The sequence below is a fragment of the Apodemus sylvaticus genome, chromosome 5, assembly GCF_947179515.1.
Source record: "Apodemus sylvaticus chromosome 5, mApoSyl1.1, whole genome shotgun sequence".
Classification (NCBI taxonomy): Eukaryota; Metazoa; Chordata; class Mammalia; order Rodentia; family Muridae; genus Apodemus; species Apodemus sylvaticus.
In genome coordinates, this window is record NC_067476.1 from 103,020,870 (window position 1) to 103,047,989 (window position 27,120).

Sequence of the window (27,120 nt, forward strand, 5' to 3'; positions counted from 1 at the left end):
AGTAAAATGGCCCAGTGGGTAAAGGCTCTTGCCAGCAAGCCTGAAGTCCTGAGTTTGATCACAGGAACTCACATGGTAGAAATAGAGAACTAACTCCTACCAGTTTTCTCCATATGTGCATGTACACACATGCATACACACATGCAAGCACATGCATACATACATGTGTACACACACACACACACACACACAGAGAGAGAGAGAGAGAGAGAGAGAGGAGAGAGAGAGAGGCTAAATAAATGCAAATACATATGCTTTACTCCTTGTAGAGACAAGCCATCTTTCTCCTACCTTCACCCTAGGCTGGTAATTGGGTCAGCTAAATTTCCTCAGAATTCAAAGGCGTTTCTCTCTTGTCCCCTGACTTCTTGCTCCAAAACTACTTGTGTTCCTTTGCACATGATTACTCTTTTCCCACTGAACTACTTTCCTTATTACTAATATTCTGAAATTGTACAAGTTCACTTGATGTATTATTTCTGTCCTGAGGGTGAGATCTAGACATGTCCGTCTGAGTGTCCTTCAGCCTGGCAAACAGCCTCTACTATCCCTTTCGTAGTTCACCATCCTTGTTTTTCTTGCCTTTTTCTTAATGCCTTGTGTCTGAGAATTTGTCTTCCTCTTATCTCTCAGGCCTTCCATTGTTGACATGTTGCTGATGTTGAGAATGTTCCTATCTCCGACTTTCCCATGAAACTTGGCTTTCCTGACTTTTCCACAACTTTGTTCTTTGAAGTCCTAGTCTAGTTTTATGCTGTCCTGCTCTACTGTGTGTGATTCTTTAAACTTTTTGCACCTCTAATGATACTGGTGATGTTTACTTTAGTTTATTTTTATTCTAAAAATAAATGTATGGAATATATGTATGAATTCATAATTCATAAAGTGCAAGGAGGGTCCAGAAGGTGTCTGAGCCCCTGGAGCTAGCGTTACAAGTGGTTCTAAGCCACCAGACGTGTGGCTCTGCCTGGAAGCCCATGTGCCTGGATGAGTCTGGTATCCTAGCACGTGAGGAGCATGCGCTGGTCTCAAGGTTTCTAAAGCAGTGACACACTCCTCCCCTGAGTGCCCTCCTCTCACACTCTTTGTGGTTCAGCAGACACCACCCTTCCCTTGTGTCTGGCCCTCCAGATCTTTGTTGAATCTACTTCCCTTTGGTTTGCTCTTTTGTTTTGAAGCTGCTTTGTAGTAGTAATTTTCATGAATTGGTTCTCTCCTTCCACCAGGTGGGACCCAGGAACTGAACTCAGGTCATCAGGCTTGGTGGCAAGGACCTTTACCCACTGAGTCATCTTACTGGCCTCATCTTTTTAAAAAACAGGGTCTCATATCTCAGACTGGCCTTTTTCTGTGTAGACAAGGATGCCTTTGAACTTCTGATTCCTCTGCCTCTACCTCTCCCAAGTGCTGGGATTATAGGCACGCATTAGCTTCAGTTTTATAGGGTGCTGTGAATTTTGAACCCAGAGTTTTGTGCATACTAGGCAAGTGTTCTACAACCTGAGCTGCATCCACAGCCCGATTTTTCCATTTGATATGTTTTCTTGTATAAAAAAAAAATATGGGAAGAATTCTGAGCTTGACATACAGGGCTCTTTCCAGTTTTGGCTTCTCTTAACCTCTCCCACTGTCATCCCTACAGTATTTATTTCCTCTAAGACTACATGTACTTCTTTGCCTGTCTCTGTACTCTAAGATCTGTCTTGTTTCCCTGCCTGGAATACACCTACTTATTATTCAAGGCCCCTAATCTTCTCACCTGCCTTGGAAAACATCTAAAGATCTCACATTACTCTGGAAGCAGAATGTATGTCTTGCCACAGCACTAGACTGATACCTTTAGCATAACAGTTAAACCTCAGGTCAGCATTTATTTATATACCTGCCCCATCACCCTAATTGCCACATTCTTCTATTAATATTCTATATAGTGTCAAGCTCAGTACCTATGCCTGTAGAGATCGGGGAGATGATTACTGACTGAAAACAATTAGTGGTCTCCATTGTCATCTTCCTTTTTTAGGCACACAGGCCATGCCCCCTCTTTTTTCCTTGGGGTACCACCAGTGTCGCTGGAACTATGAAGATGAACAGGATGTGAAGGCAGTAGATGCAGGGTTTGATGAGCATGACATTCCATATGATGTCATATGGCTGGACATAGAGCACACAGAGGACAAGAAGTACTTCACCTGGGACAAAAAGAGGTTCGCAAACCCCAAAAGGATGCAAGAGCTGCTCAGGAGCAAAAGACGAAAGGTGAAGTCAGCACGATGCCTAAAGCTTTTTAATCCCCAAACTTAAAGGATGGAAAGGGATATCTGATCCCCTGGGACTAGAGCTACAGACTGTTGTGAGCCACCATGTGGGTGCTAAGGATTGAACCCATGTTTTTACCAGAACAGCCAGTGATCTTAACAGCAGAGCTGTTTCTCCATCCCCCATTTCTTGAGACCTTTCATTGTTCAAGATGCTGTGTAGTGCTGAAGAGGTCTTTGAAGGGGTGGGGAAAGGCAAGCATGTACAACTGTAATACAAAACAGAGACACAACAGGAGTGGATGGCAGAATACTAGCAAGCTCTGTAACTCAGCAACTACAAAACTCCCAACACTTAACGAACTAACACAGGACTTGAATAGATTGATAGTCCACCAAAGAAGATATTCAAGTAAAGATAGCCAAGAAGCACATGAAAAGATGCTCTCATTCTGCCTAATGGAACTTGGATTCCAGGGGTCAAACTCAGATCTTCATGGTTGGCAGTAATCAATCACCCTTAGCTTCTGAGCCATCCATTAGCCTTGTTTAGATGCTGTTACTGTTTTGATGTTTTGGTTTGGTTTTATTGTGTCATTTCCACAGTTTCTGTGATTTGCAAGGGGTTGGGGTGGGGTATGGGTACACGCATATGCCTATAGAAGCCAGAGGACAGTCTTGTGTCATTTTTTAGATGCTATCTACCTTTCCTTTTTCTTTCTTGTGAGACATGGTCTCTCACTGACATGGCTGGCCATAAAACCCTAAAGACCATATACCTGCCTCCATTTCCCCAGTGCTGGGATTACAAACACACGCCACCAAGCCTGGCTTCTTTACATGGTTCTGGGGCCCAAGCTCAGGTCCTCATGCTTGCAAGGACCTGACTTGACTAAGTGACCTCCCAGGCTTCTCCTTGATTTCTTTTCATCAGTGTCATCTTTGCCCTAAATACTTAGGGTGTTAGGACCTTGCCCAGTTAATCCTTCCATATAGCACCTGGAACCAGAGACAGATAAAAGCTTAGCAAATATTGTCTTTAAGACACGTATGGCTGCTGAAATTGCTCAGTGGGTAAAGACGCTTTGCCACCAAGTCTGAGAACCTAACTTCAAGCCCCAGGACACATCTGGTGGCAGGTGAGAACCAACTTCAGACAGATAGACAGGCACACACACACATTACATACATACATACATATATATATATACATACATACATATATGCATGCATGCATGTATATATATAGAGAGAGAAATAAGGAAATAAATGTAAAATAATAATAAAATGATAAATTATGATAATTATAACAGAATTCACCCAGATTTAATAACAATTTTTTGAATGAAATATTACAGGGTTTACAAATGTCCTAAATTTTCAATGAGTTGTAGTTTCTGAGTAAAACTCAACCTCCCAAACTATGGATAAAACACCTAAAGGAACACAAGTCTCATAAAACTGACATGGTCTTAAAATCTGTCCTGACAGCTTGTGGTTATCAGTGACCCCCACATCAAGGTGGATCCCAACTACACAGTCTATGCTCAAGCCAAAGAACAGGGCTTCTTTGTGAAGAGTCCAGAGGGTGGCGACTTCGAAGGAGTATGCTGGCCTGGTATGATATCCCTCATTTCCACTTCTTCAGTCTGAACTAATGAAACATCTATGGCCAACATTCCCACTCCTTGAGGGCATCTCTTTCTCTTCCAGCCACATCTGTAGCACCTTTAAGGAAGCCACTCCATTGCCTTCTTTGATGTCTTTCCTAACACCTCGTCCAGTGAGCTGTGAGTGCACTTATCAGTCAGTGATCAGACAGATGAGAGATGAAAACCAAGCAAGCAAGCTCTTCTCTGTGGCAGGTTATTTCTCCGAGATTGGAAACAAGGAATGAGGAAAGCAAGGAGGGGACAGTGTCTAGCCCGCTCTCCCTTGGGATTCTTCTTTGTCCTTTTAGCCCACAGTTTTCACTTTTAGACTTTCATGAGTGGCCTCCAGGCCTGTAGAACTCTAGACGCAAAAGTTGTTAGCTTAAAGCCTCACTGCTTTCTTCAAAAAGAGGGAGGGGTCCTCCATGTGCTTCAGAAGCATCAATTTACTTATTCCTTCCCTTTTCCATTTAATATGTATGGAGAAATAATCAACTGCCTTTTTAAAAATGAAGCAGCCACATTACCATCTGCTCTGTCACCCTTTGGCTTTATCCCTGTGGTGCACATTGACCTGATAACCAAATGTCATCATTTGCTTCTTTGCCTGCAGCCTTCTCTTGCTATAGACTTTCTATCCCTGATACACAGCAAGCTACTTGGGCTTGGGAACTACCATTCCCTAACAGCAGTGATCCACCAAGAAGCCAGTGTTGTATGTTTCTGTTCTTTCTCCCTTGTGTAGAGTAACCCTGAAAGCCATGTTCTGTATCCAATATCCAGACTTATCTTCAAAAAATAAATTCCACTTGCCCACAGTGGCCCTAATCTTGGAGGTGAAGCTTTTTGTCCTGATATTTTCAGTAATGACCTCCTAAATAAAGCATATGTTCTAAAAATAAAAGTAAGAAAGAAAGGAAGGAAAGAAGGAAGGAAGGAAGGAAGGAAGGAAGGAAGGAAGGAAGGAAGGAAGGAAGGAAGGAAAGAAGGAAAGAAGGAAAAAAGGAAAGAAGGAAGGGAAAAGAAATTCTCCAAAGACCAAAAGAATTCACCACTGTATCATAAGTCCAAGTGCTGTAAAGAAGCCTGCACCTTCCTTTTCCCCCTTGAACCATCTGAAGAAGTCTGTGTTCTCTTTGAAGAGTCACTGCAAGGGATTTGGCATCCTTGCTTGGCCCTTCTCAGGCGTTAGTGAAGGACAGGCTCCATCCCTATACTTGTTCCTTGCTGTTGTGGAAAATATTTTTTAAAAAAAGGAAGCCGGCACCTTCCTGTGCTTGTGCCTCTGTCCCGATAGCCTGGCCAGCCATGCACTGGTAGGCAATGGCCGACCTGTTTTTATCTTGTGGAGTCTGGCTCAGAGCTCCAAAATCTCTTCACCGAGCTCACTATCCCACTGGCAGGTTGCTACCATGCCAACCCCGTGCTTCAAATCCCCCACAGCCTTTGTGGAGCACCTCAGACTCACACTTTGCCTTTCTCCCTGGAACACAGTCGAATTGCCACAAGAAGAAAAACACCACACAAACTTAGCTCAGAAATAATGGTAACTCAATCTCTGGGTGCAACAACTAAAACCTCATTTTGTAAGCCCTATTAAATCTGATTCCTCTGGTGGTGAATCCTGATGGATCTGCCATGATACCAGGAAACTCTAGCAGCTACATCTTGCCCTTATGCTATCCCCATTCCAAAAACACCTCACTCTGCCCTGCCTCTTCCTCCATCCACCCCAGAAGTCCCTCCTACTCACCCATTGATTGGTTCCTTTATTCACTAGGGGACTGGTTCACAAAAACAGCACCAGGCCCACCCACAACACCTTGCCATGCCCACATATAGTGTGATTTATTTTGTGTGTCATGAAGTGAATGACTATAGCCATATTTAGCTAAGGATTGTTGTCTATACTGCTCTGTTTTCTAATCTTCTAATCAATGATGCCCAGAGGGAAGAACCCATAAAGGCACCCACTTTAATAGAATTATTTGGTCCTATGACTTTCAGTGTCAGTTGCCTCTTGGACTTCTGGGAACAGGAGAGGATATAAAAAGCCAATAAAGGTTGAAAGAAAGAGTGGGGTCGGTCGCAGAAGGATAGAGTCAGAGAGTAGAATTAGAGAAGACGGTTGGTGCAGGAAGAGAGATTGAGTAGGCTAAAGAAGACAGTTGGTGCAGAAAAGAGATTAAGCAGAGTGAAACTAGGAGACCATTGATCCAGGAGAAGCTGAGATAAGCCAGAGAAGATATTGTTAGGAGACAGTTGAAAGTGAATTGGTTAGCAGAGAGAGTAGAGAAGATAGAGTTGAGCCAGGAGAAGCCTGGCTGAGCAGATAGGCTAGAACAGTGGGAGAATGTTTGAAGGGACTGGAGGAATGGTTGGGAGAAACCTTTGAAGGGGCTGGGCTAGAAACTGGGAGGAGGGCTGGCTGGGAGTTAAGAGAGCTGGTTACTGCTTCTAAGAAAAGGAGACATTAAAGAAACATTTAAAAAACATAAAAACAACACACACATTTTACACCCTGAGCCTCTAGGTTAAAAGTTTCAAATTTTGTCACTTTAAAGATTACCTTCACTCCCTTGTAGACCATGTCTCTCTCAGTTGTCCTTTGTATTTGACATACGGTATCCACTGATGACCTGACTCTCACATCGCATATCTTCCTTACCACACATCTTACTGTAACCAGCACTGTTCTTGACAGACCACCTATTGTTGTGCCTCTGCAGGTCTCTCATCTTACCTGGATTTCACCAACCCCAAGGTCAGAGAGTGGTATTCCAGCCTTTTTGCTTTTCCTATTTATCAGGTTAGTTTTTTTTTTTTTTATTCTTTTACTGTTTCCTAGTTAACCTGAAATGATGAAAGGAAAAGGTAGTTGCTTAGAACTGCCTTATTACATAGCTTATATATATATTGACACAGCAATAAAGTGGATATGACAAGTGTGAAACTATCTTATAAACCAGTGGTTCTCAACCTATGGGTGATGACCCCTTTGGGGGTGTTGAACAACTCCTTCATAGGGTTTGCATGCCAGATATCCTGCATATCAGTTATTTACATTACAATTCATAATAATAGCAAAAATGCAGTTAAAAATTAGCAACAAAAATAATGTTGTGTTTGAGGGTCACCACAACATGAGGAACTTTATTTGAAGGTCACAGCATTAGGAACGTTGAGAAGAACTGTTTGTTATAAGACATAATGTATTGTTAAAGCAAAATATAATAATTAAAATCTTAAAAGAACCACAAGAGAACTGGAGAAGTCACATTAGAGACCTGTGTTCTATCTACTATTATGGTGATAATGACAGTCAGAGTAATGCCTAACCACAGACAAACTGCTGTTTTAAGCATTTATTGTGCATTACCCCATTTCTTCTTTATAAAAACACTCAATTAAATCTTAACCTCACACATAATAAAATTGAGGTGTAGAAAGTTTTTAAAACCCATAAATGTCACCCACTTACTAAGGGATGGGCCCAAAGTTTCAAATCTATTTGTCTCACAAGCTCAGCTCTTAAGCACAAGACACTTGCTTTTGAGCATCATTGATTAGGAGATTAGAAAACAGAGCAGTGGGCTGGAGAGATGGCTCAGCAGTTAAGAGCACTGACTGCTCTTCCGAAGGTCCCGAGTTCAAATCCCAGCAACCACATGGTGGCTCACAACCACCCATAACAAGATTTGACACTCTGTTCTGGAGTGTCTGAAAACAGCTACAGGGTACTTACATATAATAAATAAATAAATATTTTTTTAAAAAAGAAAACAGAGCAGTATAGACAACAGCCCTTAGCTAAATGTGGCTATAGTCATTCACTTCATTGTGTGTTCATTGAGCTTTCACAATGCTGTGCCAGAGTAATTAATGAACTTTTATAATACACAAAGATGGAAATGTACACTATCTAGATCTTTACAAGAAGAAGAAGAAGAAGAAGAAGAAGAAGAAGAAGAAGAAGAAGAAGAAGAAGAAGAAGAAGAAGAAGACGACAGCAAAGAGAACAAGAAGGAGAATGAGACAACGAGAAGGAAAAGAGAGCTTGCTGATATTTGTCTTAGAAGTGCTAAAGAAGACTGGAGGAAAATGTTGGAAAACTAGACAGCCTTATTCTTAGAAGTGCATTTGCTGAGAAGTCAAGCATAGTGGTGCACATCTTTAACCCTAACACTCAGGAGGCAGAGGTAGTGGATCTCTGTAAATTCAAGGCCAGCCTGGTGTACATAGTGAGTTCCAGGACATCCAGAAGTATATAATATACATAATAGAGACTCAGTCTCTCTCTTCTCTCTCTCTCTCTCTCTCTCTCTCTCTCCCTCCCTTCCTCCCTCCCTTTTTCTCTCTGTCCTTCTTGATCACATTGTAGATGGCTGTGAGCCACCATGTGGTTGCTGGGAATTGAACTCAGGACCTTTGGAAGAGCAGTAGCCCCCTTCAACTATTTTTTTGATCTTCTGGTGTGTCTGAAGACAGCTACAGTGTACTCATACACATTAAATAAATAAATAAATAAATAAATAAATATTTAGAAAAAATCTTTAAAAAAAAAAAAAAAGAAAGAAATAGTTGAAGGTAAGGAATCAAAAAGAAATACATAGGCCACTCCCAAGCTGATTGGAGGGATCATCTACCATGTGGGTAAAGTCTCAAGTGTGTTTCTGTGGTGTCCTGGAAGGAAGCTGGGACTTATTAGGTCACAGTATGAAGAACAGAGCATTAGGAAATAATGGGATGAGCTGCCCAATGCTCCCTGTAATGGAAGGCAAATGCTGAGACGGAATTTTATAAAAAGAATTTCAGTACCATGTTCACTAGATGGAAAGAACACAAAATATGTAGGATGTTAACAAATAGATAACTTGCCGGGCAGTGGTGGCGCACACCTGTAATCCCAGCACTCTGGGAGGCAGAGGCAGGCAGATTTCTGAGTTCAAGGCCAGCCTGGTCTACAGAGTGAATTCCAGGACAGCCAGGGCTATACAGAGAAACTATGTCTTGAAAAAAACCAAATCCAAAAAACAAACAAAACAAAAACAAAAACAAAAAACCCAAATAGATAACTCAGAGTATTAGAGCAAAAAAAAAATTAAGTCATTTATAGTAATAATTGCTTTCAGTTTAGAATTATTGCAGAAATAGTGATAAAAACTGCATGGTATTGGCACAGAGACAGGCAGGTAGATCAGTGGTATATAATTGAAGACCCAGATATTAACACACACACCACACCTATGGTCACTTGAATTTTGACAAAGGAGTTAAAAACATTCAGTGGAAAAAAAGACAACGTTTTCAACAAATGGTACTGGGTCAACTGTCAGTCAACATGTAGAAGAATGCAAATTGATCCACACTTATCTCCCTGTACAAAGCTCAAATCCAAGTGTATCAAGGACCTCCACATAAAACAAGATACACTGAATCTAATAGAAGAGATGGGCACATGGGCACAGGGAAAGATTTCCTGACTAGAACACCAATAGCTCATGCTCTAAGATCAAGAATTGACAAATGGGGCCTCATAAAATTGCAAAGCTTCTTCTATAAGGTAAAGGATACTATCAATAGGACAAAACTGCAACCAACAGATTGGGAAAAGATCTTTACCAACCCTACATCCAATAGAGGGCTAATATCCAATATATACAAAGATCTCAAGAAGTTAGACTCCAGAGAATCAAATAACCCTATTAAAGATGGGGTACACAGCTAAACAGAGAATTCTCAACTGAGGAATATCGATGGCTAAGAAACACCTAAAGAAATGTTCAACATCCTTAATCACCAGGGAAATGCAAATCAAAACAACCCTGACATTCCACCTCAGACCAGTCAGAATAGCCAAGATCAAAAACTCAGGGGACAGAAAATGCTGGAGAAGATGTGGATAAAGAGGAACTCTCCTCCATTGCTGGTGGGATTGCAAGCTGGTAAAACCACTCTGGAAATCAGTTTGGAGGTTCCTCAGAAAACTGAACATAGCACTATCTGAGGACCCAGCTATACCACTCCTGGGCATATACCCAGAAGATGCTACAACATGTAATAAGGACACATGCTCTGCTATATTCATAGCAGTTTTATTTATAATAGCCAGAAGCTGGAAAGAGCCCAGATGTTCCTCAACAGAGGAATGGATACAGAAAATGTGGCACATTTACACAATGGAATACCATTCAGCTATTAAAAACAATGAATTCATGAAATTCTTAGGCAAATGGAAGGAGCTAGAAACTATCATCCTGAGTGAGGTAACCCAATCACAAAAGAACACACATGGTATGCAATCACTGATAAGTGGATATTAGCCCAAAAGCTTGGAATACCCAAGATACAACTCACAGACCACATGAAGCTCAAGATGAAGGAAGACCAAAGTGTGGATACTTTGATCCTTATTGGAAAGTAGATCAAAACACCCATGGCTCACAGCTAACCAATAGAATGAGAATAGGGTCCCTATGGAGCAGCTAGAGAGAGGAACCAAGGAGCTGAAGAGGCTTGCAGCTCCACAGGAAGAACAATAATATGTACCAACCAGTACCCCCAGAGCTCCCAGGGACTAAACTACCAACCAAAGAGTACACATGGAGGGACCCACAGCTCCAGCTACATATGTAGCAGAGGATGAGCATTTCAGACATCAGTGAGGGGAGAGGCCATTGGTCTTATGAAGGCTGGATTCCCCAGAATAGGGGAATGCAAGTCAGGAATTTGGGTTGGGGGGTGATCAGGGGGAGGGGGCATGGAATAGGGGATTCTCGGTGGGGTAATGTGGAAAGGGGTTAACATTTGAAATGTAAATGAAGCAAATATCTAATAAAAAAGGAAAAAAGGAAAAAAGGTGTTATAACAGAGATATCTTCTCAGCTCTTTGGATAAGATCAAGTGGAGATTTATAGTAGAGTGGATGATGAAGAGCCTAATGGTGAATCTTCACACTTTTCCTGGCATGTACTTTCAATGATGCCTTGGAGAGAACTTGCAGGACAGTGTGTATTTTGCAGTCAATAAAGTGCAGCATCCTATCAACAAATATTTATTGATAACTTTCTTTGGGTCAGATACTGTTCTCGGTTCATGGGATTTTTATTGAACAAAAACAGACAAAATTCACAGGCTAATCAACCTAACAAATAAATAAGAAGGAAAAGAAAGCAGATCAGGGATACTATCCTATTGACATCATCCTTGGGGGAGGAGTCTCATGGCCAGGATTCGCTTCCTAGGGATCTACGGACATCCTTTTCATATGGAATGATATGAATGAGCCCTCAGTCTTCAGAGGCCCAGAGCTCACCATGCAAAAGGATGCTGTTCACTATGGTGGCTGGGAACACAGAGAACTTCACAACATCTACGGGTTTTATCAGGTAAGACATCTAAATAGAGGTCAAATAGATTCATGTGACCTGCTTTTAAACTGGGAGGCAGTTGTACAATTGAGCGTGCTATGCCTGTTTCTTGTGTATCTCTGTTGTAAACTGCAGAGAGTCTTAGATTACAGCTAATTTATTATTTCTCTCTGTGTTTCCTTTTCCTTCCATAATAAACCTGGTAAAATTTGAAATATTGTGTACTACTAAAAGATATTTATTGGCTAAGGCAATCTACAAATATGTTACTGAGTGTAATTAAAGCAAGGTTTTAAAATTTCATAAGTATCCATATATTGCTAGCTTAGCTGACTTTGGTGGCATACATGTGCAATCCTAGTATCCATAGTACAGAGGGACTGTGAGTTCAAGGCCTACCTGGCCTACATAATGAGTTCCAGGCCAGCCTAGACTACACAGCAAGACCCTGTCACAAAAGGAAAGGCAGGCAGTGTCTAGCATGATGGTTAAGATCAGTGCTTAGGAGGGCCTCCTGCTCTTCCAGAGGGCCTGAGTTTGTTCCCAGCACCTAAGTCAGGCAGCTCACAAAGCCTGTGACTCCAGTTCCAGGGCATCTAACACCTTCAGAAGCACCCACACAGGGAATATACACTCACTTCTACATAAATTTTTTTAAATATGTTTTAAAGGGCTAGAAAAATGGTTCAGTGGTTCAGTTCCCAGCACCTACTTGGAATTACAAATCACCATTGTAATTACAGTTTCAGGGAATCCAAAACCTTCTTCTAGCATCCATGAGCAGGGCATGTGCATAATGCACAGATACACATGCAAGCAAAACACTCATACATAAAAGGAAAAAACCTACAAAAAAAGCAACACAAGAAGTGTGTGTGTGTGTGTATGTGTGTGTGTGTGTGTGTGTGTGTGTCTGTGTCTGTGTCTGTGCGTGTTGTGTGAGTGTATTTTAATAAGTATATAGCTTAGTATCTGTTACAGTGAAGAGACACTATGGCCAAGGTACCTTGTTTGTTTGCTTGTTTGTTTCAAAATGGAGCTTTTCATTGTATCCCTAGCTGTCCTGGGACTCACTTTGTAGACAAGGTTCCAAAAGACCTTATAAAATAAAGCATTTAATTTACATTATAGATTCAGAAGGTTAGAGACCACGATGGCACAGTTAAGGAACACTGAAAGCTTGTATCCTGATCTACAACCATAAGGCTCTAAGAGAGAGAGGCATGCTGGGAATGGCATAAATCTTTTGAAACCGCAAAGCCTACCCCTAGTGACACACCTCCTCTAACAAGGTCACACTCCTAATCCTTACTAAACAGTTCCACCAACTGAGGATCAAGTATTAAAATATGTGAGCCTTCGAGGGCTGTTCTCATTCAAACCATCACACTGTACTTTTTAAATGTGTAAGCTCTCCTAATTTGCTCAGCCTTCTCAGAAAAGATGGTAGAACTGTCTTCTATTTGCTAATCATATCCAAAGATTTAGACTCACACACCCTAATTTGTACCTATGAGTCTTTGTTATTTTTTGAATGTGGCTGCATGGCTATAGGTCTCCCACAGTTGCTATTTTCTAATGGGAGCTGCTACCTTTTCCAGGTATGCTTAGTTTTCTAAAAGCTTTTTGCTTTAATTGTCAATTACTTGAGAAATTTCTTAGGTAGACTAAAGCAGACACTTAACATCTCTGGATTTATTTTTTACCAATGAAAACTATCTGACTCACAGATTATTGTGCAGATCATATGGAGATATATGGTAAAATGCCTACCAATTGTACCACTAAATAAACGGTAGGTTGTTTTTTGTTTTGTTGTGTTGTGTTGTGTGATGTTTATTTTCTGCCAGGCTGGGCCTCAGGCATGCTGGGTAGCCTCTCTTCTCATCTGCATCCCTGTTACAGTTTACTATTACTTCATTGATATTCCTAATCTAATAAATGTTTCTATCTTTAGCAGTCAAATTAATGTCATTCATTGTATCATCAATAAGACCTGATGGGTTTATTATTTCCCATTTCCCAGTCCCTCTAACTGTTTACCTTTCCCATGTTAGTAGTCTATTGAGCATGTTGGCATGACACCCTCATCCTGTCTCCTCTTTCCAATCTTTCTCCATTGACTGACTTACAGCAAATGGCTACTGCAGAAGGATTGATACAGCGATCTAAAGGAAAAGAGAGACCCTTTGTTCTATCACGTTCCTTCTTTGCAGGATCACAAAAGTATGGTAAGAAATGACACATTATAAAATACAATGTAGCCTTTTCCTTTATATACCATTTTTGATATATGCTGAAACTATGTTCCTTGTCAATAGTCTTATAACTTCCAGTATAGAAAATGATGTGTTCTAGCATGTATATTTTAACTATGAATAAAAAGTCTTAGAATTGATAAAAATGACTACCTAGTAGGCAAGAGGCCCTGGGTTTAAGGCTCAGCATCATATAAACCCAGTCAAGGTGGTGCATGCTTGTAATCCTAGCACTCCAGAGATGGGGGCAGGAAGAACAGAAGTTCATGGTTATCCTCCAAGGCTATCTTGGGTTTCATGAGACTCTGTCTCCCTCCCACATCCCCAAAAAAAAGTAAAAAAAAAAAATGTTTATCAATGTCTTAGTTAGGGTTTCTATTGCTGTAAAGAGACACAATGACCATAGCAATGCTTATAAAGAAAAAATTTAATTGGGGCTGGCTGACAGTTTCAGAGGTATAGTCCACTATCATCATGGTGAGAAGTCCAGTGACATGAAGGCAGACATGGTGCTAGAGAAGGGGCTGAGTCACACTACACCTGGCTTGAATGTCTGGAACCTCAAAGCCCACCTTTAGTGACACACCTCCTCCAACAAGGCCACACCTCTTAATAGTGTTGCTCCCTGTGGGTTTACGGGGCTATTTTATTCAAACCACCACAATCAAGTTTAGTTCCTTTTTTTCTACTAAAGAAATGGCCCGCCTGGTGGTGGTGGTGCACGCCTGTAATCCCAGTACTCTGGGAGGCAGAGGCAGGTGGATTTCTGAGTTCGAGGCCAGCCTGGTCTACAGAGTGAGCTTCAGGACAGCCAGGGCTACACAGAGAAACCCTGCCTCGAAAAAACCAAAAAAAAAAAAAAAAAAAAAAAAAAAAAAGAAGGAGGAGGAGGAAGAGGAGAGGAGGAGGAGAAGGAGGAAGGGGAAGGGGAAGGAGGAGGAGAGGAAGGGGAAGGAGGAGGAGGAGGAGGAGGAGAAGAAGAAGAAGAAGAAGAAGAAGAAGAAGAAGAAGAAGAAGAAGAAGAAGAAGAAGAAGAAGAAGAAGAAGAAGAAGAAGAAAGAAAGAAAGAAAGAAAGAAAGAAAGAAAGAAAGAAAGAAAGAAAGAAAGAAAGAAAGAAAGAAAGAAAGAAAGAAAGAAGAAAAGAAATGGCCCTTACTTGTTGAGAGAGTGACTTGAAGATATTCAGTTTTCTGGCATGATCATCTCTGATCCTATCTTTGACTTGTAAAAACCAGGGAAATACACCTCTAACACACTGCTTCAGCCACCTGTTCCACTTAGCAGTATGGCTTAAAATAGGCCTGGCCATTGTTTGTTGCCAGGGTCCTTTATGACTGGATCTGGTTTACAGATCTGGTTCAATTTAACCACTCTGTGGCAAGAAGGCTATTTTAAGGCTGTGGGTCTTAAAATAAAAGCTATTTTAAGAGCTTAGGTGCTGATGTAAAGAACTTAGTTTTGCTGTATGGTAGACATTTTCAGGTCTCACACTCAACCTCCCTAAACCAGCCCATGTTCTTCAGTCAAAGGACGGAATAGTTTCAATGAAGGTACATCATAGCATTAGACCTTGAGGTTAAAAAGAAAGGCTATATGTATAACAGTAAAGGAAGGGTCACAAGACAACTTGTGATGAGGTGGTTTTAAATTGTAGTCTAAACAGTTTTTTTCATTTATTTTAGGAAGGTGTGACACATGCCACATGTGTAGAGGTCAGAGGACAACCTGTGGTAGTTAGTTCTCTCCTTCCTTAAAGTGCTAGTTTTAATGCATGAGAATATGTTTATAAGAATATATAAGTTAAAAAAGAAAGTATGCCTAAATGATATTCATTATCCTGATTGTTTAAAATGTGAACATAGTAATTTAAATCAGTAAGTAGATTTCAGCAAAATACAGGAAAAATTTTTAAAAGATTTTATTTATTTATTTATTTTGTTTATTTATTTATTTATTTATTTATTTATTTTTAAAGATTTATTTATCACATGTAAGTACACTGTAGCTGCCTTCAGACACCAGAAGAGGGAGTCAGATCTCTTTATGGATGGTTGTGAGCCACCATGTGGTTGCTGGGATTTGAACTCATGACCTTTGGAAGAATAGTCGGTGCTCTTACCTGCTGAACCATCTCTCCAGCCCCAAAGTACAGGAAAATTTAAGCCTATAATTCTAGCACTTGGGAGTAAAAGCAGAAGGATCAGGAGTTCAAGGTCATCATAAGCCACACAGAAGACATAAAACCAACCTGCGATACAGATAAATAAATAAATAAATAAATAAATAAATAAATAAATAAATAAGGGCCAGCAAGGTTATCATCATAAGCTAGATAGAAGATGTGAAACCAACCTGAGATAGATAGATAGAAAGAAAGAAAGAAAGAAAGAAAGAAAGAAAGAAAGAAAGAAAGAAAGAAAGAAAGAAAGAAAGAAAGAAAGAAAGAAAGGAAGGAAGGAAGGAAGGAAGGAAGGAAGGAAGGAAGGAAGGAAGGAAGAAAGGAAGAACGACAGACAGATCAGCAAGAGGGTTCACTGGGTTAAGGCACTTGCCACTAAGCCTAATGGCCTGAGTTAAATTGTCAGGACCCACATGGGTGGAAGGAGAGAACCAACTTCCACAATCCAGGCTGTTTCTATCTCAAAAAAAAAAAAAAAATTAAAAAAAAAAGCCAAAAAGAAAAGAAAAGAAACCTGCAGGGGAAATTAGGGAGGGATAAAATTAATGAAAAAGTTTATAGGCAGCAGTTTAAAAAATAAGACATGTGGATGCTAATGTTTTTTCTATTGGATTTTTTGATACTGGATCTCACTATGTAGCTCAGGCTACCTTGAACGTCTTTGCCTCTCCTTCCCCTGTACTGGAATTGCAAGTGTATGCTACCATGCCCTGTGCTGTCTTACATTATTTCTGATCACTTAGATGCTGGTCTGTTTCTACAAGTACTCTGTGTGATTATTTGACCCAGTGTGTAGCTAGGAAAACAAGACCTTTTCCAGTCATATCCTTGACCAATAGCTATAAACAACTGTGACTGAACACCCATGTTAACTTTGATAAACCTATGTCCTCATGAGCTTTCTTTTTGTTTTGTTTTGTTTTTTGAGACAGGTAACTCTGGCTGTCCTGGAACTCACTCTGTAGACCAGGCTGGCCTCAAACTCCAAGATCCACCTGTCTCTGATTCCCAGAGTACTGGGATTAAAAGCATATACCACCACTGTCTTGTAAAAGCATATACCACCACTGTCTTGTTTGCATGAGCTTTCCTGATGATAGTGTCTTCATGATTTCAAAATCACCGTGTAGATACATCATACCTTAGTTGATGTCAAGGAAAAATTACTAGAGTGCAGTTTTTAAAAATCCCTTGAAAATATTTTCTATGCCTATAGGACAACTCAACATTTCTACAGAAGATTAAAACAAAAATATCTACTGAAACAGTTTTGGTAAAAGAGAGCAAAAAAGGCTTCAGGATCTCTAGATGTAGTGAAATAAGATTATGTTCCCTCTTACTGTCTCTTTTGTTTGTTTGTTTTTTGTTTTTGTTTTTTTGGATTTGTTTTTTTTTTTTTTTCCGAGACAGGGTTTCTCTGTATAGCCCTGGCTGTCCTGGAACTCACTCTGTAGACCAGGCTGGCCTCAAACTCAGAGATCCGCCTGCCTCTGCCTCCCAGAGTGCTGGGATTACAGGCGTGCCCACCGCCACCACCACCCGGCTTACTGTCTCTTTAATGATATAGAAACTGTCATCATAAACTCTTACCAACTATAACGTGAACTGGAACTTTGGCTTTAACAGTGTGACTTCTAGACTCAAATTTATTCGGTAACTCTTTAACTAGGAAAAGTTATGGATCTACTACTGTTTACCATAGTTCCCTAATCCATAGAGCAAATAATAGTGTTGTTGTGACGACCAAGTGGGACAAGAAACCCAGAGTTTGAATATGTTTGACCTATAGGGTATGGTACTGCTAGGAGGTGTGGCCTTGTTGGAGGAAGTGTGTTATTGTGAGGGTGGGCTTTGAAGCTCTACCAGTGCAGAAGAGTCAGTTTCCCCTGCTACAGTCAGGTCAAGATGCAGAACTCAAGCTGGGCAGTGGTGGTGCACACCTGTAATCCCAGCACTTGGGAGGCAGAAGCAGGCGAATTTCTGAGTTCGAGGCCAGCCTGGTCTACAGAGTGAGTTCCAGGACAGCCAGGACTACACAGAGAACCCCTGCCTCAAAAAACAAAACAAAACAAAACAAAACAAAGCAAAACAAAGCAAAACAAAAAAAAAAGATGCAGAACTCTAAGCTCCTCCAGTGCCATGCCTGAATGGATACTGCTATGCTTCTGCCTTCGTGGTAATGGACCGAACCTCTGAACCTGTAAGCCAGCCCCAATTAAATGCTGTTTTTATAAGAGTTACTTACCTTGCTCATGGTGTCTCTTCACAGCAATGGAACAAATGGTTTGGGGTTTTGGGTTTCTTTTTTATTTATTTATCTTTTGTGTGTGTGTTGAGACAAGGGTTCTCTCTATAGCCTTGGCTGTCCTGGATCTTGCTCTGTACACCATGCTGGCATCAAACTCACAGAGATCTGCCTGCCTCTGTCCCCCTCCCCCGAGTGCTGTGATAAAAGGCATGCACCACCACTACCCAGTGTTTTATGGATTTTTTTTCTTTTTTTCTTTTTTCTTTTTTTTTTTTTTCTTTTTTTTTTTTTTTTTGGTTTTTTGGATTTGGTTTTTTAGAGACATCGTTTCTCTGTATATCCCTGGCTGTCCTGGAACTCACTCTGTAGACCAGGCTGGCCTCAAACTCAGAAATTCGCCTGCCTCTGCCTCCCAGAGTGCTGGAATTACAGGCGTGCACCACCACCGCCTGGCTTTTATGGATCTTAATATCTTTTTCACATTAGAAAATTAATATCTTTTGAAATATCAGAATTTGTTTAAGGTGAGAAATCTGTTTCCCTTTTTGTTATTTTTATATTTTACAAATATGGAGTCTAAATGAAATGGAATGCATTGGAGGATTTGTGTCTGTTTCAATGCCTCATTATGGGTAATCTAGGTGCAGTGTGGACAGGAGACAACACAGCAGAATGGAGCTATCTGAAAATCTCCATCCCGATGTTACTCACCCTCAGTGTCTCCGGGATCTCCTTCTGTGGAGGTGAGCTGTCTGCTGTCCTGAGTCGTCAAGCAGGAGGGAATGAAACACGAGCGAACTCAGTGCTCACTAGCTTGGTGGGGCAAGGATGAATGCAGGGAAGAAAATGGGAGAAAGTGAAAGTGTCACTTTAAAATTTACTGCACAGTCTGGCATGGTGGTATACACCTTTAATCCAGCCTTCTAAAGGCAGAGATAAGAGCATCTCTACAAATTCGGGGCCAGCCTGGTCTACATACCAAACTGCAGGACAGCTGGGTCTGCATAGCAAGACCGTATTTGTTTGTTTGTTGTTTGTTTTTGTTGGTTTAAATCTTACATGTATCTTGTCTGCCTTGAGAGCATAAAGTCAGGTGGAGGACGTTTTGTTCCCTCAGCACTGCCTCAAGAGACACAGTAACTGAGTGTTCCAGAAACCTGAGAGCACTCTAACCAACTTGGCAAACAACGCCAACCTAGCTCAGTAGAATGCTAGCCTAGCATGTTCAAGGCCTAGGGTTTGGTAGGCAGCAGGGTAGCCAAGGGAATAAGAGAATCAGCCTTACAGGTATTTTATGCTCAGCAGATGTAAGATTCTGTAACATGACTTAACTTTTTCTTTAATATGTGCTCAGTCGCTTTAGTACTTGCCTAGCTCACAAGAAGCCCTCAGTTTGAGCCCCAGCCCCACATAAAAACACGCATGGTTGCACATGCCTGTGGTCCAGACCGGGATGTGGAAATAGAAAGATCAAAGTTCAAGGTTGTCCTGAGCTACTAGATCCTCTGTGGTCTGGCTGGATTCTGTCTGAAAAAGATGGACTATGGAGATGGCTCAGTCAGTAAAGCACTTGCTACACAAACAGGAGGGCCTGAGTTCTGAACCACAGCACCATGTTAAAGAGCCAGATGAAGTGGCACATGCTTGTGATCCCAGAGCTGGGGAGGCAGAGACAGGAAGAGCCTGCTACATGCTAACAAGCCCGTCTAGACAATCAATACACTTCAGGTTCAATGAGACAACTTGTCTCAAAAAATAGAGTGACTGAGGAAGACATTGAAGTCAGGTTGTGGCCTCCGCATGCCTTCTCACACATGAACACACACACACACAAGCACATACATATGCATACACACACACAAGATGTGCTCTTAGAAAAGATAGATCTGGTCAAAATAAATGTCTGATGGCTTGCCTTCCCTGGTCCTGAGAATTCAATGCTAACAAATGTTACCAATATGAAGATGCTCAGAATATATTGTCTCCAGTTCTAGCTGCAGGTCTGATTGATTTTTATCTTCTACAAGAATAAAAACCAATTAATAACACTTTTTTGGATATATATGTCTTCATAACATTGGTCCACAAGCAAGAAATGCATGTCCTGCCCACGGGGTGAGCATGGAATTCTACCCAGACCCCCAAGCTGTTGATTTGCTTCTCTGTAGTTGATATTATTTTAGCTTTTCTTTTCACAAGAAATAAATTACCAGTCACCTTTCCTTCAGTACACAGACACACCCCTAACCAGGAAGACTGTAATTTCTGAGTAATGAAGGATCCAGAATATACAGGACAACTGCTCTTACAGAGAAGCCTGTGACCTTTTGACAAAAAAGAAAGAAGGGATGGAAAAGAACTCATAGTATTCTGCCAGATCCCCGGATGGTGTTCGGGGCTCAGACTCCCCCACTGAGGCCATAGTTTGCCTGTCCAGTTTAAGTGTGCACACAAAGTGTCTCCTCTCTTTTTCAAGGCCTTAGTTTACCTTAGCACATTATTGGTTTCAAGTGTGGTTTCTTCATCTGGTCTTTGTATAACCAGCTGATGTGGGTGGCTTCATTGGCAATCCTGAGGCAGAGCTGCTAGTGCGTTGGTACCAAGCTGCAGCTTACCAGCCCTTCTTCCGAGGCCATGCTACCATGAACACCAAGCGGCGAGAACCCTGGCTGTTTGGTGAAGAATACACTCAGCTGATCCGGGAAGCCATCAGAGAGCGCTACATCCTCCTGCCCTATCTGTATTCTCTGTTCTACCATGCGCACATGTCTTCTCAGCCTGTCATGAGGTAAAAGGGCACCCTGTATTAGGAGCTCCAGCAGCCAACCAGCAGATCCCCTGGGTGATGAGGGGCTGGAAAAGAAGAACAAGCACCTGTGTTTAGTCAAATTTCAATCCGCTTTATTTCCTGTCGTGGTGCTGGCTGTTGAAAACACAGAAGCTACTGACTAGATTCCTACTTCTCATTATTAAAGTATTTGTTGAGAGATGGAAATACTGTGTCAGCACTTCCTAAACTTACTTGAGACCAGAAGTTTCCTGGTAATTCTAGACATCATCTATGGTTAGAGACACCTGCTTTGTTACCATTCTGTAGAAACAAAATATATTGTTGCAAAGGCTGGTAAATACATAACAAGTTTCATTTAAAAAAATACTAGGCTGAGAGTTGGCTCAGCTGGTAAGCACTTGTTGCTTTTGCAGAGGACCTGGGTTCAATTCCCAGCACCCACACAGTGCCTCACAACTACATTTGACTCCAGTCCTGGGGAAATCCCACTTCTGGCATTGACAAGTACCAGGCATGCATGTGGTGCACATACATACATACATGCATGCAAAACACTCATGCACATAAATCAATTTTAAAACTCTAAAAAAATTCAAATTAAAAAAAATAAATGTCTTGTTGCTGGAGAGATGACTCAGCAGTTAAAAACACTTGCTGTTCTTAGAAAGGACTTAACTTTGGTTCTCAGCACCCATGTCTGGTAGCTCACAAGCAGCTGGAACTCCAGGTCCAAGGGTTCCAGTGCCCTCTTCTGGCCTCTACAAGCACTTGCACCCAAAGGGAACACACACACACACACACACTTAAATAAAACCATTCTCATAAAACTAAAGGATGGATAGAGTCACTAAGCCACTATCTAGTTGCAGAGAGCGAAGGTTTTGTTGTTTCTCTGAACCTAAGTGTCTCCTCTGTGAGTCATATGAAACAATAACTATTTAAAATCTTAGAAACTTCTCACCCTTCCCCAGAGTGTTCCCCAACCTGCTTGAAAGCAAGGAAAATCAGTTCCTTTCATCTAAATAAATAATAATTAAAAGATACATGAAAGTCACTGGATGCAAGAAGTGGCACAGAATTATCATTATAATAAAGTATGATTTTTTATGCAAACATTTACTTCACACCAGAAACATTATACATTTAGACTTGCCTTTGTTTTTGCCTGGAAGAGTGGTAGGTAGTTACTCAATAGCCAGGTAGGAGTGTGGCATACAAGGGGAGTCTCAATATTCCATTAGGACATTCAAGTTGATAGAGAACTCTTTCACAGAATAAATGTAAAGTTAACCATAGAAACTGCTCATAAACTCTCTGATCATATGAGAAAAACTCTTGGCTCTTTGGTATTTTCCAATTCCTTTTGGAGAGGTATAACACCAAAAACATAAAAATCTAATAAAACATTTAACACCAAGAATAATAAAACACTATTTAAAATGCAAATTCTGTTTCCTTTTCCCAGGCCTCTGTGGGTGGAATTTCCTGACGACTTAGAGACTTTTGCTGTGGAAGATGAGTACATGCTGGGTAAGTATTTATGGGTCAGTTATAGTTGTGATAAATTCTGTAACTAGGTTTTTATTTTACTTCCTAGTGAGACTTCCCTAGGCCCAAGAAAGACAAATAATAAAAATAAAAAAGATTCTATCACTAATTTTTTTGAGTCAGGCTCTCATTTAGCCCAGGCTAGCCTGGAACTTAACTCTGTATCTAAGGCTGAGGTTGATTTCTCATCCCAGGTGCTGGGATCACAAATATGCCTCTCTACATCCGATGCTGGGGATTGAACCCAGGGCAGCATGCCTACTAAACAATCACTGCAACAACTAAGCCCCACCCCTGCACCCTTCACCGAAGTTTAATGTAGTACTGAGACTATAGCTCTACCCTGTTGTAATGTAGCCCTCACCATATTACTCATATTAATACCAATTAAATCCATCGTATTGGTAAATATGATCTGAGAGTTTTGTTTGGAACCCACTCCTCTAAAGCCTGGTAAGACTGCTACAGGGAAGGTGAGTATAAGAAAGTAGACCAGATGCTAATAGTAAAACATGGAATTGCAACAGTAGACCTTGTTTTGTTTTGTTGTTTTCACCTGACACAAGGCTTTGTAGCCCAGGTTATCCTTGGACTTGTAATCCTCTTCATCAAGGACCAGATTTCTGAAACTTCAGGCATATAATATAATGCCTAGCTGGGTTTCTTTAATGGGGATCAACCATGAAATCTAAAACATGGAAGTTTATTGTATTAGGAACCAAGCCCAAGAAGCAAGGCTAGATATTGGGACCCAAAGAATCAATTCCATTCTAAATAGTGGAAACCTCCAAATGTAAATAATGATAATGATGATAAGGATATCAGGACTAAGAACCCTTGGAGCTATAGCTGAGGGTGTGCCCTTGGACAACATCCCAAGGCTCTGTGTTCAATCCCTGGCACAAGTGGCTTCAGCCTCATCGCTGCTGCCTTGGAGAAGCGTCTTACATTAATCCTTGCTTCCTATACCTTAGTTCTATCTTCCCCACTCAAAGTCAGTTCTTTCCATTCAAAGCCTGTCCCGCCTCTAAGGTAATTTTCATTTTGCTTTGTACTTATACCTCTTTCAATATTCACTTTAACCCTAATTCACTTGTAATTACTTTTTAATATCTGTCTTCTTCACTTACCACAAACTCCATGAAAATAGGAGCTAAGTTTGTTTTATTTACTCGTGTAAATGTCCCCGGAACCTAGCATGGTACCTAGAAGTCAATCTTTATTGACTAGAAGAAACAATCTGAAATAGACATAGTGGTTGGTTCATGCCTATAATTCAACATTCACAAGTTCAAGGTGCCTATTACCTACTGAGACCCTGGAAATAAAACTTCAACATGACCTCATAAATACATGCACTTTACACATGTATAACACCAATATGGAGGCAAAAGCAATACAATGGTGGGCATCCCAGTACTTACTCAGAAAATGAAACTGTGGAACTGAGCATGGCAGCCCAAGCATGTAACCCTGGCGTTCGAAAGGCTGAGGTAGGAGGATCACCCCAAAGCCACTCCAGGATACAGAGCAAGTTCCATATCTTTCTTGGCTGAGTAGCAAGACTTTGTTTCAAAAAAAAACAAAAACCAAAGCAAATAAATCCATGAGACTGTGATAGACAGGGTCCCTGCACCACAATCCTAACAGCCACAAGTGGGTTTGATCCTTACCTTGTTGAGCCTGTGCCCTTGATGTACCAGTGCCTCTGTCTGGTGAATTATTTGTTCAACTCACCATTGTCTCTGCCTTACAGAAGATCACAGTCTGGTGGTCTTAAGGTCACAATAGTATTCAACAAAGGGAAAGGAGCCTTTCGGATTCCCTATGATACTCAGCTTTACCTCCTCTTCATTTTTTAGGAAATGCTTTATTGGTTCATCCAGTTACAGAACCACAGGCCGCCATGACTGATGTATTCCTGCCAGGGTCAGATGAGGTAAGAGCAGTAAGAGACACATGTCTGGTGTCTCCTAGTTCTCATGCCTGCTTTCCTCTTTGGAAAGAAGTTGCTTCAGCATGCAGTTGTGAATTTGCCTCATACACTATTTTCCACAGTTATGACACTCTTCTCAGAAGCTGACAAACTTAATGTAGGGAAGGTTGAGAGGAGGAATGGGTGACAGCCTGAGAGACGGTTTTTTCACACTTTGACATGTGTGAGTTCTCATGAAGATGGGCTGCTTTAAGGTAGAGAATTTATCCCACCTAGTTACTTTGTGGGGTGCCTTTTGTTAATTCACCAACTAACCTTTGTTAGGGCTCCCAGATAAGAGTTTGGACCCTGTCTCCAATTCTCATAATCACCTCCAAAACACAATGCTGTAGGAATGAGTAATCACATTTCCATGGATTTCCTCCAAGTCTGTTTCTTCGCTGATGTTCTTTTCTCCTGTCTGTAGTGATCAACTTGCTTGTTATGTGCTGTCCTGTGTTTCCTTGTGTTTTTACTTTTTCATCTTACTTATGGTTACAAGCATTAAGTTGGTTTATTTATAGTGTGTGTATGATGGAGAAGACTCGTGTACCACAGTATGCATATAGAGGTCAGAGAACAATTTTGTGGAGTCAGTTCTCTCGTTCCACCTTTATGAAGGTATCTAGTCTTTACCGTCACTTGTTGAAGCATCTCATCAGCTCAAGTATGAAGTTTTTGCAAGTCAGTAGACTGTAAGAACCATGAAGACATGCTCTCATCTTCCACTCATGGACAGTTCTTAACTGCTGTGCATATCTAGCACCTAGAGCAGGAGTAGATTGTTCCGCAATTAACTTTTGAATGTATCGATAGACAAGGAATGGTCTTTAGTTCATCAATTATACCCCTTTGGTAACTTTCTCCTCCTCTTCCTCTTCCTTCCTCCTTCTCCCCCTCCCTCCTCCTCTCCCCTCTCTTCTTTTTGAGATGGGCTCTCATGTGTCTTGGGCTAGCCTTGAAGCTTAGGATGAACTTGAAGTTCTGATCCTCCCACCTAGGATTACAAGCGTATACTACCATGCCCAATTTATTATATGCTGAGAATCTAACACCAGGCTTTATGCGTGCTTTGGGATTTTCTTAAAGGATGAATATATGGGACCTGATGGTACAGACCCATAATTCCATCAGGAAAATTTCAAGTTCAAGGTTTACCTGAACTATATAGTGAGTTCAAGGACAGCCTGGGTAACTTAGTAAGGCTCCATGTCAAATAAAAGAGCAGGAGATACAGTTCCGTGGTAAAACTTCCTTAGGATGTGTGAGTGCTTAGGTTCAATTCCAAGTAAAATACACACACACACACACACACACACACACACATACACACACACACACACACACACACACACACACACACAGGGCATGGGGTATGTTTTTCCTAACTTGTCCCACAAATTTTAATTATATATATTTAAACTTCTTTTTATTCCTTCTTTCCTGGGATTGCAGCTTATTAAAGGGCAAAAGGAGATAGTGGGTGAGTCTGGGCTTCTCAGACAAGACATTGCCCACTCCTTTTCAGTATAGGTGGTTTCTTTTTAGGTCTGGTATGACTCTAAGACATTTGCAATTTGGAAAGGAGGATGTACTGTGAAGATTCCAGTAACCTTGGATACTGTAAGTTATTTTCAGAGTATTATTTTCCCCTATTTAGTTAGCTGTGTTAGTCTGTTCAGAATACAGCCTGGGAGACTGAGACAGCAGATATTTATCTTTCCATACTTCTGAAGGTATAAGAACTATATCAAAGTGCCAGCTAATTCATGTCCTTCTGAAATATTTCTTCTTCGCATGCAGGGGCTGGTGGGATGGAGAGAATAAGGGAACAGTGTTCTTGTAAATGGGGCTGAAGAACTGCCTTCATGGTTAAGAGCACTATTGCTCTTGCATAGAACATAGGTTTGGTTCCTAGCACCCATATGGTAGCTGCAGCCATCTGCAGATAATCCAACATCTTCTATCTGATCCCCACAGATACCAGGCACACACTTGGTACACATATATACATATAGGCAAAAGACATATATAAAATAACAAAAATTTAAAATAAGAAAGTGTTCTTGTCACGGGGAAGTGGGAAGGGGGGGTGGGAGGACAGGGGAAGAGAAGGGGGCTTACGGGACTTTCGGGGAGTGGGGGGGCTAGAAAAGGGGAAATCATTTGAAATGTAAATAAATTATATCGAATAAAAAAAATTAAAAAAAAAAGAAAGTGTTCTTGTCCAGATACTATTCCTATCATATCAGGAGTAATCTTTATGACCCTGTCTCCAGGTACCAGTCACTTCAGCGGTTGGGGCTTCAACATATGAATGGGGAGACACAAACATTCTGTTTATAATGCATTTTTGTAAAAAGTGAACCAAGAGTGTAAGTGTTTGATGTAAAAACTCATACTGTACATATAGAGAAAATAAATTATAATAGTACTTGCCTTGGGCTGTGCTTGGGAGAGGATGTGTGAAGCCATGGAGAGACTGCCAAAGGATGCAAGTTTCTTTTAGAGGTGTTGAGAGGGTTTTAAAATTGATTGAGGCAATAGTTACTTACATGCCTTAATATATTGAAGTGGCTTGATTATGTACTCTAATCATAAATTTTGAAGAATATGAATATGTCAATAAAGCCATTAAGATAGGTGCAGAGTTTAAAAATATATATACTCTTACTCTTGGCATGAAATATTGTGGATAAACAACTTTTCCTGTATGTATGTATGTATATATATATATATATATATATGTAGCTAAGAACAGTAATACTGAGAAGAGAAAGAGTGGGCAACAAAATGCTGAATAAATTGTCAAAAATTCAAAGATGCATCTCTGGGCCTCT

General features: G+C 40.9%; 1 protein-coding gene across 3 annotated transcripts in view; it reads left to right on the top strand.

The window, feature by feature from the left end:
• Ganc (glucosidase alpha, neutral C) overlaps positions 1–27,120 on the top strand; it is a 63,580-nt gene that overhangs the window by 29,474 nt on the left and 6,986 nt on the right. For 2 of the 3 annotated variants that reach the window (XM_052183324.1, XM_052183325.1), the window contains 10 exons: positions 2,024–2,259; positions 3,750–3,876; positions 6,640–6,719; positions 11,155–11,298; positions 13,415–13,511; positions 18,608–18,709; positions 20,511–20,754; positions 22,223–22,287; positions 24,168–24,244; positions 25,829–25,903. In XM_052183324.1, coding sequence (XP_052039284.1) covers positions 2,024–2,259; positions 3,750–3,876; positions 6,640–6,719; positions 11,155–11,298; positions 13,415–13,511; positions 18,608–18,709; positions 20,511–20,754; positions 22,223–22,287; positions 24,168–24,244; positions 25,829–25,903 — 1,247 coding nt within the window. Of the gene's footprint in view, positions 1–2,023; positions 2,260–3,749; positions 3,877–6,639; positions 6,720–11,154; positions 11,299–13,414; positions 13,512–18,607; positions 18,710–20,510; positions 20,755–22,222; positions 22,288–24,167; positions 24,245–25,828; positions 25,904–26,559; positions 26,656–27,120 lie in introns of those variants that run through there. The other variant, XM_052183326.1, reaches the window with a different exon arrangement.